Below are 13,085 nucleotides of genomic sequence, written 5' to 3'. Positions count from 1 at the left end.
CGGCCGGTGTGGCCGCAGGGGGACCAGGACAGGAGGCCCAAGCTGCAGCGTGAGCCGACGCTGAGCAAACCAAGATGGCATGCCGTCCTCCCCCGGGGCTCCCACTGCCCGTCCGGCTGCCCCCCCGGGCCATGAGCGCATGATCAGCCTCGCAGACCCGGGGTGGGGGAGACGGGCCTGGGACTGCGGTTGCCTCCCCGCTCCCCGAGTGAGGAGCCTCCTCCTGCCCAGGCCGCGGAAGCCGGGGGAGTAACCGAGTTTACCACGTAGCCGCGAGACCGTCTCAGACACGGGGGAGAATAAAGCCGTGCTCTTTCTGCACGCCTGGGTCTCTGACTCCTATGCGCTCCTGCTCTTCCTACAACCAGGAACGTCATGGCTGGAAGGTGGAACTAGAAGAGCCGGAGTGCTGGGCAGGCCAAGGGAGAAGAAGCAGAGGGAAAGGAGGTGGTCATGCAGTTTGGGGCGATGACCAGTGATGATGGGCTGCCCAGTCCCTACAGCTGCTGGCAAAGCGAGTTAGTGGAGTTGGGGGCCAAGCCCAGGCTGTGAGGGGTGACGAGGAGACGGACGGCGGGCGGGCCCCGACAGAGGGCTGCCAGAGAAAGCTCCGGAGGGCCAGGGAGACCGGGGTCTTCCCCGTTCAGGAAGCCGGTGACTACGCCAGGGTCTTGGGAGGAGCCCGCGGCAGGGCCTGGACAAGGAGCGTGGCCCTCGGGAAATGGAGGATGTGCTGGGAGGGCCCGGTCAGCCCCGGGGACGCTCAGTCCCACCAACAGGAGGCAGGACGATCCGCCTGGAGCTTGAGGAAGCAAGCGGGGTGGTGCACCTCCGGAGCCCTCAGCAGGTGGCAGGCAGCCTGCAAGGGGCAGACTGGGACACGGTGGCCAGGGGGACGCTGCGCACCCACACGGTCTCTGTCAGCTGTGCAGGCCCCACCCCCAGCGCTGGCTCCGGGCCCGCCGTCCCCCAACGCTGCTTCACACGCACCGTTTATGTGCAGAACCTGAGGCACAAGGTTGTTCTCCCCACTTTACCAACGAGGCAACTGAACCCTGGACAACACAGTGACTCGTCCGGTGGGGGCCAGCATCGAAACCCAGGTCAGCCGCCCTGAGCGGCCTCGCGTGAGTGGACCGGACGGTCCAGCTCTGTGCCTTGTGGGCCAGGAGCAGGGCTGAGGCTGAGACACAGGGTGGGACTGCCCAGAAAGGAGGCGACCGCGGGGGGCCCCGGGGGCATGCCCCAATCCGGGGAGCTGGGAGACACGGGGGGCCAGGGCCCCGAGCAAGCCGGCAGGTCACTGCCTGGGGTGCCATGGCCGGGGCAGCTGTCAGACAAGAGGGGAGGCGGCAGGGGTGACACCCACTCAGAGCTGGGCCCGGGAGATGCAGGACGGCGGTACCACCGACCAGCGTGGGTACACAGGGACGGCACGCTTGGGCATCATTTTGCCTGTGTTCCCACTGGTTCTCTGGCCTTGCATTTCCTCGAGCATAAACCCAGGGAGGAGGCGTGACATGCCTGTCGCTGGGAGCCTGAGCCCAATCCCCACAGCACAGGTGTTACCACCCCTTGGCCCAGATGGGGCAGTGAGCGCTGACAAATAACACACAACTCAAGGTCACGGGAAGCGGGGGTCAAGCCCGGAGCCAGGGCCACGTGCTAACACGCGTGGACACAGGGTGAAGCCGTGGTGACTCTGGGACCGCAGGGCCTGCAGCAGGGGAACCGCGTGTCCCCGCAGTGCCACCCCCCGCCCCGGCCCCAGGCCCCGGAGCTGCCGCAGCCCCAGTCTCACTCCCCGGCCCTGCTTCAGAAGGGCCAAGAGATCAGGCCCTAGCAGCCAGCATGCCGGGCAGCCGCAGGGCACCCGGCTCACCCCTGCTGGGCTCTGCGTGCTGGGGGCACAGCGAGGCCCGGGGAGCAGGACACCTGCATGGAGGCAGGGGGTGGGGGCATTCCCTCGGCCTGGGGGTTCTTACAGGAGGGAGGGGGGACGGGAGCAGGGCGGCGGGGCGGGGAAGCAGTGATGCGGCCCACAGCCCCCCTCACCCCCTCACCCCTGGGGCCTGCTCCTCCCGCCCCGCAGGGACCGCCAGCCAGAGCCCACGGGGAGAAAGGGCTCCAGCCCAGGACTCAGGAGAGGCACCCAGACCTGGCGGCGGGGGAAGCACGTACTTGACGTTGGTGTTGGTGCAGATGACGTACTCAATCTCGTCCGAGTAGGGGTTCTGGAACGTGAAGCTGCTGGTGCGGATCAGCATCCACTCGCGGTTCTTGGTGCGCAACCGATACATGACGGACAGCACCTGGCCCTTCAGCTTGACCACCTGAGGAGACAGTCGCACAAGGAAGGGGGTCAGCGGGAGGCGGGAGACGCACCGGGCGGCTCAGAGCGGGGCACGCGGCAGAGACGGCGAGGGAGCGCGGCTGGGCTGGGGGGCTTCTCCCTCTTCGGAGCAGGCCCCGCACTCTGTCCACCCTCTAGAACGTTTTATAGCGGGACTCCTCAGCTTTTTCTTTTTCTTTTTGTTGTTATTTTTTTTTTATTTATTTATTTGACAGAGACAGAGACAGAGACAGCGAGAGCAGGGAACACAAGCAGGGGGAGTGGGCGAGGGAGAAGCAGGCCTCCCGCCGAGCAGGGAGCCCAATGTGGGACTCGATCCCAGGACCCCAGGATCATGACCTGAGCCGAAGGCAGTCGCTCAGCCAACTGAGCCCCCCAGGCGCCCCACCCCTCAGCTTTTTCAAATGGGGTCATGTCGCTCTATACGCCCAGTGCTTCCCTGTCCGGCTGGGCTGCTGGGTCCTGGGTGACTAGTTACAGTCCAGCGCTGGATTTGTTCTTTACACCTCACGCTAAAACATCCTTAACCCCCGTTTACCACTGTTAATTGGGTCAAGCACTCTCTGGGAGGAGGTGTAAGGAAAGAGTAAATCCGTATGCGTCATCCCGTGTGCAAGCATCTGCTGTCCCGTTCACGCCAAGCATGGGTTCCGAACGACTTCCCGACGTACATCCTCACGGGGGCTTGGTGAAGGTGGGTTTTACCATTTATACAGGATTAATACCGAGTCTTAGAGATAAATGAAACAAGCTGCCCAAGGTCAGACAGCTCTGCTGGAAAAGCTGAGAAGGAACCAACGTCTTACTTCCGAACCACAAGTGTGTTTTGCCTGCTCTTGTGCTCCCTGTGGACACACACAATCCGTGCACAGGCAGACGTGGAGCCCTGGGCGTGCACGCACTGGTGCAGAAGGCCCACTCGGCCAGCAGGTCTCGGGGCTGCAGTGGAGACAGGAGCGGCTAAGAATGGCCGGTGGGTGGGCCTGGGCTTGGGTGAGAATACACCCCCAGGACAAAACAAGACAGATGGGGCTGTCCTCTCCACAGGCCTGTGTACCCCAGATCCTGGGGCTGATCAGGACAGAGAAGGCTCTGGGCCCAGGGCAGCCAGCTGTCTTGACCATGAGCCCAGAGTATGATCAGAGATAAGAACACGGGCCTGGCCCCAGGGTCAGGGAGGGCCCGGTCCCTCCTCCTCAACTCCCTCACTTGTAGTTTATTTCCAGCTGGACGTCTGTGGACAGCCTGGGGACAGGGATGGGGAGGGACCTCTTGGTCACCTGAGTCCTATCCCCCCCCCCCCCCCACCCGCCAGCCCCAAGCTTGGCACGGAGCAGGCACCTGGAGCACATTTTCCGAAGTTCCTCGACGGGTCCGTCGTCCCATGAGCTGGGCTGATGCAGCCTGGGCGCCCACCCTCTTTCTGCACCACCCCTGGGGAACCAGACGGAATGAAACCTGAGGCGGTTGGACTCCCTGGTGGGAGAGCCTGAGTGATACAGAAGCCGGACCACGCCCAGGAGGACGTACGCACTGGGTGAGGCAAGGCCAGGAGGCTCGGGCTGTGGCCTGTTGGCAGGCGTGCAGTCCCAGCAAGGAAGCTTGCTCTTTCCCCACAGGGCCAGGGGTCAAGGCGACGTGCCCGAGGTCGGCATTGTGAGGGTCCCGTGGGAGGCTCTGTGGCAGCCCCGCACCCTCCCCAGGGCCCGGGGCCCGGCTAAGTCACCTCGTGTGGGCCTCCCGACAACATTGTGTGCATCTGGAATGTGGGCCCCAAAGGCGTTAAATATGCCACCGAGGCCTCCCGCTAAGCCGTGCCCGAGGCAGGACGGGGTCCTGGATCTCCTGACCCCACGGCCCACTGTCTCCATGAACTCCTTCGGCCGAGGAGGAAGAGAGAGCAGGCCGAGTCCCCGCCCAGAACCACACAATCAAGAGGCAGGGGGCCACCAGGACGCCATGGGGTCCAGAGAGGGCTCCTGAGGGAGGCGGGGCTAGGAACTCCCTGGAAGGCGGGTAGGTGGGTACATCGTCGGCGAGTGAAGCTCCCTGGCAGGAGGCATGTGCTCTGTGTGTGGGAACCTGGGCCGTGGTGGAGGCCAGAGGCACGGGTGGGGCAGGGCCGCACCAGGGTCCCTCCATCCTGCCCAACTCAGGTGTCAGGAGACCATCCAGGCCGGCCTGCCCCTTGCTTCGTGAACACGGCTCCATGGCGGAAGGCACGCAAGAGGAGAGCAGAGGGGACAGTGGGACCCTGCTCCGGGCCTGGGTCTCGCTGGGTCCCACTCTTCCCTGGCTGCCGGGTAAACGGTAAGCCGGCGAGGGTCCAAGAATGGAGCCAAGAGCAGACTCGGGTTTCCTGGCCCCTGCGCGGGCACAGGCCACCCCACCAAACCCAAATTCCTCAGGAACCTGATGGCACTCTAAGGGTCTCATGTCTGGGCCCCTCAGATGCTTTGGTTTAAATCCAGAGAGTTCCAAGGCTGACTCTGAGCTGACACAGCCCCCTCCGTGCTTCTGCAAAAATAAACCTCTTCCCTTTATCAACATTCGTCCCCCAGTGGCTGGGGCCCAAAGAACACATGTGAGGGGCCAAGGCCGGTGCTCCAGGATATCCCCGTGGCCGCATGGCCCCGGCCCGCTGAGTTCTGTGACCGTGGGGCCGCGGGCTCTCAGGAGCAGCTCTGGTTTCATCTCCCGCCTGCCGTGAGATGGCTGCACCCAGGGCGAGAGGTCCGTGAGCTGGTGCCACTCAGGGTCTGGGCTTACATTCCTCCTGTTTCTGTCCCAAACCACCCAGCTTCCGACGGCGTCAGCAGGGTAAAGCCTCGGCGTGCTGTCCGACGGAGAGGCCTGTGTGAGTGGTGACAGGGGAATGTGCTGGAAGGGGGCACCTCCAGCCCTCACTCTGTTACCGTCCTGCTGGGGAACTCGGGGCAGGCAACCGGAACTCTCTGCGTCCCGGTGTCCACCGTTAAGAGTGGGGCGGATGACGGACGGTGTGGGCTGAGGATTACCTGAGGCCGTGTGGGACCAGGGGTCTGGCTGGTCACTAACCGTGTAGGGAGGCCCACTGCTGCTACAGCTTCATTTCTACAGATCCAGAAAAGGGAAGCTGACCCAGGCCAACATCTAGAATAATCTCCACATATTTGGCAAAGGTGAGGCATGAAAGATGCACTCTGGCCACGCTCAACCATGCTCAGCTCACGTCCTTCCAGAATGGAAGTCACCGTCCATTTAGACCACTTGATTAAGAGCCGCTCACCCATGAGCAAGCTCCTCACTCGGTGGTCGGCATGATGGTGGAAGCACAGACGTGCCACCTGCCCACAGGGAGCTAATGTCTCAGTGGAGGAGGGGGAACTCAGCGGACAAACAAAACAATTACAAACTGCAACAGTCGTTGTGCAGGAAAAACAAGAGGCTGAGAAGGAGGATGGGGGGCCTTCTTGACTGGCGTGGCTGTGGACAGCATCTCTGAGGTGACAGGAATTAAAACCTAATCAAGAAGATGTCGGTCCTGGGAAGAGTGACGGGACTGCATTCTAGTCCGGAGAGAACATGTGCAAAGGCCCTGAGGTGGGAAACAGCATGATGTGTTCAAGGCACCAGAAGACCCATGAGACCAGGTGCCGTGAACGAGTGCGGCTAAGACACGTGGGGTCATCCTGGGCTTGCAGCCGAGGTACGGAGCTTGGATCGGATTCCAGGGTCTCTGGGAAGCCACTGGCACGTTCAAGCTAAGACGTGGCCAAGCCAAACTCATGTCTCCCGACTGGCGGGGAGTGGGCAAGAGTTAAGCAGGGAGCCTGGCAAGGACCCTGCCACGCTGCTGGAAGTGAGAGCAGGTGGCCCGGCCGGGGTCGGCAGAAGGAGCAGAGGGAGAAGGGGCCGGCTGCACACGGCTTCAGGGGGTAGCGGACGTGAGGGCCGCACGTGGGCAGCGAGACCAGAGCAGGAGGGCCGACCGTAGCTCGGCTCCGGGCCTGTGCAAGTGGGGGGCACTGGGGGGCCAGAGACGGTCTATGCTGTGCCCCCCGGGTAAAGTCGCCGAGGGAGACGCTACAGGGAGAACGGGAGAGAAGGCAGGCAAGGACCGAGCCCGAGGGCGCAGGGCTTGGAGAGGCGGAGCGGGGGGCTCAGAGAGCCACCCCGACGTGGGGTGGGAACGGAGCAGTGGGCGTCCGGGGAACTGGCCGTCAAGGGGTCATCCAAAACACTGTAAGCTCAAGGTCAAGGGCCTGTTCCGTCAGATGAACGAGAGACTATCATCCCCTCCTAGAACGGACCTCAAAGGCCCTCGTCCTGCAACACTGTCTGGTCCTCTCTTTCCTGGGGCTCCAGCGAGCTCCTGAGGCCTCGGAGGAGGAACCTGCCGTCTGCCAGGAGGGGACAGGCCCTCAGACCCCTGGTTCTCCCCGCACCTGTCGTCTGCCAGGAGGGTCTCAGGCCCTCCCCTCTCTCCCGTGACATGATGGTGACAATGCCCCCTGCCCAGGACAAGCGCGCCGTGTGCACGCAGGTGTCCGCAGCCGAGCGGGACACAACAGGTTCTCAGCACCGGGCAGCTCACGGGGGTGACGGGGAGATGCGCAGCGATGCAGCGGCGGGCGGCCTCCCTTCCAGGCTCCCCTTTGCTGTCTCTGCCCAGGGCGCCACCAGGCCCACACCGGTCCCCCCCGGCCGCCCCTCCGCGCCCCACCCCCCGCCCCCTCCCCAGCCACGCTGTGCCCCTTGTTCCAAGGGTTTCCCACACTTGCTCTCCACGTGTCCACGCTACCATAACTTTCAAAAACGCTGCTCTGCTTGCGGTCCTCAGAGGAGCCCTCCCGTAAACGACGCTCCTCCGTGTGGCCTCAGCAGGCTCTACCGTGGGCCCCCTCCTCCCTGCCCGGCGATAAGTGTCACTCCAGCCCCAGGGGCCACGCGTAACTCCCTAATACGCCACGGCATTCTGCATCTCCGGGTGCCGGCCATCAGTCTGGAATGTTCTGTCTTGTGGGCAGGCGCATCCCAGCCCAACGGTCCCCTCCCCTGGGAGACTTCCTGCCTCGTCCCCGCACCATTAACGGCTCCATCGCCTGCCCTTCGTCCAGACACAGGCGCGGCTTCCTGATGGGTCTGCCCTCCCCTCGCCGCGGGGTCCCTGCCTGACGCCTCGGGTGGCCCTGTGCAGCCTGCCTGGCGCACCCTGCCGGCCCGCTGCCCGGGGCCCCGGTTCTACGTCAGCCGTCGGTGGGCACTGGCGGTACCTGCTGAAAGCTCTCACGCAGGTGGCTCTGATCCTCGGAGTGGCAGAATTCCAAAATGTCCTTTCCCAGAAGATCCTGAAGAAAGAGACAAGCTGTGAGAACCTGCGATGCCGCTTCCCATTACGGATGCATCGCTGTCGGACAGCAGTGGTCCGGTACCCCTTCACCCCGCATCCCTTAGCTCCCCATCCTTGGGGGCGAGTGGCTGCAGGACGTCCCCTGGGCCGATGACGGAGCCGGCTTCTGGACCCTGCCTGCGTTCCTCCGGGGCGCTCCTACCCATTCTCGTCCCCCGGGGCTCTGGGTCACTTCAGAGCGCAATTCTATTTTGCTTGCCACTAAGAGGCACACTGTAGTGAACGTACTTCAATAAACATAAAAAGAAAGCAAACGAAAGCACGAGGACAGACGTGCCTGCCGATGAAAACTGGAATTGCTGAAATGCAGAAATGGAAGCTGTCTGGTGGCTGGATAGACGCTGGGACTGATCGGTAACCGTACCGACCTTCACCCCTCTATTTCTTACTCAAAACACCTAGCACGAGCCCCGGACAAAAACCAACCAGGATCAGAGACACCGTCGCAAGGAAGAGCCATACGTGTGACAGGAATGGGGTCCCACTGGATGTGGCTTAGGCAGCAAAGGATCGAATTGAATTCATGGATCGGAACCCAAACCGGCAATGGCCTCCGCAGGAGCTGACATGGACAGCAGGAGGGCGGTCTCGTCTGTGTGCCAAGAAGCACCTCGATGCTCATGGAAGGTGCGGGTGGGTAAATGGATCTGGAAATACTCTGCCAGCCACGGTTATGGTGACTTTGGAAACTAATTTTCCCCCTCCCTCCTTCCAAGAATCTCAAGTCTGCATGAATCTAGAGATGTAGAATTATACGAATGGTTCCAATATTTCATTTTGGACTGTTTCTAGGTCTTCTTCTTTTAAGTTTATTTATTTAAATAGTCCCTACCCCAACATGGGGCTCGAACTCACCACCCCGAGATCAAGAGCCGTGTGCTCTTCTGAGCCGGCTGGACACCCCTGGACTGTGTCCTAGTTCTAAAATAATACATGTACTTGAAATACCCACATCAACGTATCCCAGATTTTGTTCCTCAGAACAGAGATCTTTTCCTTCCTTCCTTTTTTTAAATGCTTTTTATTTTGGAAGAAATTTGAATCTATGGGAAAGCTGAAAGGATCATGTGATAAACACCTGAATATCCTTTACCTAGACTGTCACGTCTGCATTTTTCCTTCTTTCGTATGTATGTAAATATAAATAAATGAAAACTATGAAAGTATATATAAATGAAATCTCTTCGTATCTACACACACACATTGAAAGAGCTCTTGTTGAATCATCTGGAAGTGGCAGACAGTAGGACACCTGTCTCCGATGTGTGTATCTCAAAAAAATGACATCCTCCAAAACCCAAACATTTCCATATTACACCTAAAAAAACACATTAACATTCCCTCGATTATCCCCCAAATGTCTTTTCTGGCTACCTGTCTTCAGCTCCAGGACCCAACGAAGGCTCTCACACTGCATACTGTGGTTTTTCTCTCTTTTGCTTATTATTATTTCTTTAAAGATTTTATTTATTTGACAGAGAGAGAGAGAGAGCACAAGCAGGGGGAGCGGCAGAGGGAGAAGCAGTCCCATGTGGGACTCAATCTCAGGACCCCGGGATCATGACCTGAGCCGAAGGCAGATGCTTAACCAACAGAGCCACCCAGGCGCCCCTCTCTTTGGTTTATTTTAATCTAGATTAATTTCTCCTGCCTTTTAGTGTTTCTTATGATGCTGACTTTTTAAAAAAAGATCTGGAACAAAGACCTGAAAAGATGCCCCTGTAGATGCAGGTTTCAAATACATTTGAGAACAAGGGATTAGGCGAAATTAAGTGAACATCTTTTCTCAAGACGTTTCAGAGTCTATCGCATTAATATTGTTTTTTTAAGTTTGCAAGAAGGAGGCGTCCTGTCTGGTGTTCATCTGAGTTAACTGATGCGAGAGCCCCGTTCTCACAGAGTTTAAGTCTGCCTTGTGTGCAACCGGCAGACAGACAGGAGGGCTAGGGACAAAACTAAGAGTTACTGTTAAGCAGGGCAGCTGAACCCAATGTTTGCTTTGGCAGGACATGACTCTCTCCGGGCAGGAATCTGGATTTTTATGCCATGTCCCCTACACCATCATTCTGCTGGATCTCGAACAATTGAGAGAAGTGCGTTTTAAGGAAAGTTAAATTTCTAGCCAACTGCCATGAGCTCAGAACCACCTACCTGGGGCTGGTAGCCGATCACACTGATGCATCTCGGGTCTACGAACGTGATGATCCCATCAGAGTTATGCCGGGATAAGAACTCCGTGGGCACCGACATCCCGCTCATGTCCATACACACGGGAGAGCTGGTCACCTGGAAAGGGGACATCCACACTGAGGTGGTTCTGCCTGCAGAGAGTCGCACACCCGCCCTCACGAGCCCCATCTGAACCCACAGAGAGTTGCACCCGGCCTCACGAGCCCCGTCTGAACCCGCAGAGTGTCGCACCCCTGGCCCCACGAGCCCCGTCTGAACCTGCAGAGAGTCGCACCCCCGGCCTCACGAGCCCCGTCTGAACCCGCAGAGTGTCGCACCCCTGGCCCCACGAGCCCCGTCTGAACCTGCAGAGAGTCGCACCCCCGGCCCCACGAGCCCCGTCTGAACCCGCAGAGAGCCGCACCCCCGGCCCCACGAGCCCCATCTGAACCCGCAGAGAGTTGCACCCGGCCTCATGAGCCCCGTCTGAACCCGCAGAGAGCCGCACCCCCGGCCCCACGAGCCCCATCTGAACCCGCAGAGAGTTGCACCCGGCCTCACGAGCCCCGTCTGAACCCGCACAGTGTCGCACCCCTGGCCCCATGAGCCCCGTCTGAACCTGCAGAGAGTCGCACCCCCAGCCCCACAAGCCCCGTCTGAACCCGCAGAGAGTTGCACCCGGCCTCACGAGCCCTGTCTGAACCCGCAGAGAGTCGCACCCCCAGCCCCACAAGCCCCGTCTGAACCCGCAGAGAGTTGTACCCCTGGCCCCACAAGCCCCGTCTGAACCTGCAGAGAGCCGCAACCCCGGCCCCACGAGCCCCGTCTGAACCCACAGAGAGTCACACCCCCAGCCCCACGAGCCCTGTCTGAACCCGCAGAGTCGCACCCTTGGCCTCAGGAGCCCCGTCTGCACCCGCACAGAGCTGCGCCGGCCTCACCTGCAGTCTTCCGATTGCCACGAGGCAGTACTTGCTGCCCTGTCCCACCTCAGCGTCCTCCTCGGGGATGGTCATTCCTGGAAAGAGAAAAGCCAGCGTCATCCACTAAGTGCCCAAGGTGGGTGGCAAAGGGGCAAGAGCGCCCTGGGTTTTATCTGTGCAATCCAAAATACAGATCCATGCGGACCACCCGGGGTCTGGAAGGTAGCCAGTGAGTTAACCGGTGCCCGCTCCTGTCCCGCTCCCCTCTCCCTGCCTGACGTCTTTGGTACCTTCCCGGGCCGTCGCATCTGCATCTGGGCACAGGGCACAGGAACTCACGGAAGAAGAAATGCCCATTATTCATCTTGCAAGGTTTGGCCAAAACATTAGGAAATCTTTATAGCTAAGAAGTGTAAGCGGGCATTTCTGGTTATGTAAATGTTTCCTTTACAAGGGCTAGAAAGGAGAAACAGGTGATGGGTACTGAGCACTGAAAACCAGCGCTCTACGGGGGCGCCTAGCGGGCTCAGTCGGTGAGGCCTGCGACACTTGATCTCGGGGTTGTGAGTTCGAGTCCCACATTGGGTGTAGAGATGACTTAAAAATAAAATCCTTAAAAAAAAAAAGAAAAGAAAACCAGGACTTGGTTAAACAATCCCCCGTGTTCCTTGGTCAGGAAAGAGTCTTCCGCTCCGTGCAGCAGGGGCCTGGCATAGGGCTGCTCACGGTGCAAGGTTCTCAAGCAGCTGCAGTTGGTTCTAACAGTTGTGGGAAGCAAGCACCCTTCCCCCTGCCTAACACATCACAAAGGCTCCCAGGGACAGAACCGCACAAGCACGACGGGAGCCCATCGCTGCAGACCGTGGAGTGGCAGGAAACACGACTGTGGTTCTAGGAGCCAGAGCACTGTCCCTCTGTCCACACCTGCACTGTCCCATCCAGCCCCGTAGGTGACCAGTCCCCGAAGTTTCTGCTTTATCTTTGCGGTGTTCTTTTTTTTTGCACAAAGGAGCATATATCTGTATATTCTCTTACCTTCTCTCCTTTCTACTACGAAGGGCTGGGTGCCATACATACTCTCTGGGGCTTAGCTTATTTCACTTAACAGCGCGTCCTGGAGCGCACTCCCTAACTATTCACAGAGTGTCGCGTGTACGAGGGCTCATTCAACCACCTTCCTATGAGCACTCGGGTGTTTCTCATGTCGTGCCTGTGTATTCTCCAGTGACTGGAAGTGTACCTGCAGATCCGCCCAGAGATACACCTATCCCAGAAGTGGGATGGCCGGGCTGCAAAGTAGGAAAATAGGTAGTTTTGTCAAGTGTTGCCAAATTTCCCTCCAGAAGGGGTGTACCGGTTTGCTTTCCCAACAACAGGGTCCGCGAGGCCTATTTCCCCGCTGTCTCGGTCAGAATAGACTGTCACACTGTTTAATTTTTCCGGTATTGTCTAAATTGGCATTTCTCTCTCGTTATGGATTTGAACATTATTTCATGTGTGCGAGGACCATTTTTATATCCTGTCTTTCAATGAATTGTCTGTTCTGTCTCATCCCCATTTTCCTGTTGGGATTTTGGTCCTTTGCCCCTCAATTTTCAAGAGCTCGTCACATATTAAGGGATATTGAGTCCTTGTAGTGAATATGTTCTCCTAGTTGGTCTCCTGTCTTCTGACTTTGCTTCTGGTGATTGAACAACTTTATAATTTTTATGTAGTCGGATTTATCAATCTTCTCTTGTATTACGTTTGTTATTAAAATACCAGCAATCTCTTTGAGGGAGTCCTAGAAAGCCATTTCCTACACCAAGGTTTCACCTGTGTTTTCCTCTGACACTTTCATGCTTTCGCTTTTTACATACATTCCCTAATCCACGTGAAGCTATTCTCGTGTCGGGCATGAGATGCAGATCTAATTTACCTTTAACAGAATGGCTGTCCACGGCACTTCTGTTCACAGTGCAGTGACCCGAGGTGTCCCCTTTTATCACATACTAAAGCCCCACATGTATTTGGAGATAATTCTGGACTTTCTCTTCTATTCTACTGGCCAGTTGTCTATTAAGCATCGATATTATGCAATTTTAATTATAGAGGCTTTATGGTAGGGTTCAGTATCTGTAGGGCTGTTACTCTCTTACGGTTTTTCAGTGTTTTCTTAGATATATATATATTTTTTTTTTTACATTAACTTCAGTATCATCTTATTTAACTCCATCAGAGAACTTGCTGGTTTTCTTATTTGGCTTGC

At 58.2% G+C, this 13,085-nt stretch overlaps 1 protein-coding gene across 5 annotated transcripts in view; it reads right to left on the bottom strand.

The window, feature by feature from the left end:
* ARNT2 (aryl hydrocarbon receptor nuclear translocator 2) overlaps positions 1-13,085 on the bottom strand; it is a 158,778-nt gene that overhangs the window by 27,706 nt on the left and 117,987 nt on the right. For all 5 annotated transcript variants that reach the window (XM_064569781.1, XM_064569780.1, XM_064569783.1 and 2 more), the window contains 4 exons: positions 10,856-10,932; positions 9,897-10,031; positions 7,609-7,683; positions 2,182-2,333 (listed from right to left, as the gene is read on the bottom strand). In XM_064569781.1, coding sequence (XP_064425851.1) covers positions 2,182-2,333; positions 7,609-7,683; positions 9,897-10,031; positions 10,856-10,932 — 439 coding nt within the window. The remainder of the gene's footprint in view (positions 1-2,181; positions 2,334-7,608; positions 7,684-9,896; positions 10,032-10,855; positions 10,933-13,085) is intronic.

This window comes from Mirounga angustirostris, unplaced genomic scaffold (genome assembly GCF_029215605.1).
Source record: "Mirounga angustirostris isolate CCGP_5_RB_7025 unplaced genomic scaffold, mMirAng1.0.hap1 SCAF_9, whole genome shotgun sequence".
Lineage (NCBI taxonomy): Eukaryota > Metazoa > Chordata > Mammalia > Carnivora > Phocidae > Mirounga > Mirounga angustirostris.
The sequence above is the reverse complement of the archived record's forward strand: the minus strand, read 5'-3'. Positions and strand labels throughout refer to the sequence as shown.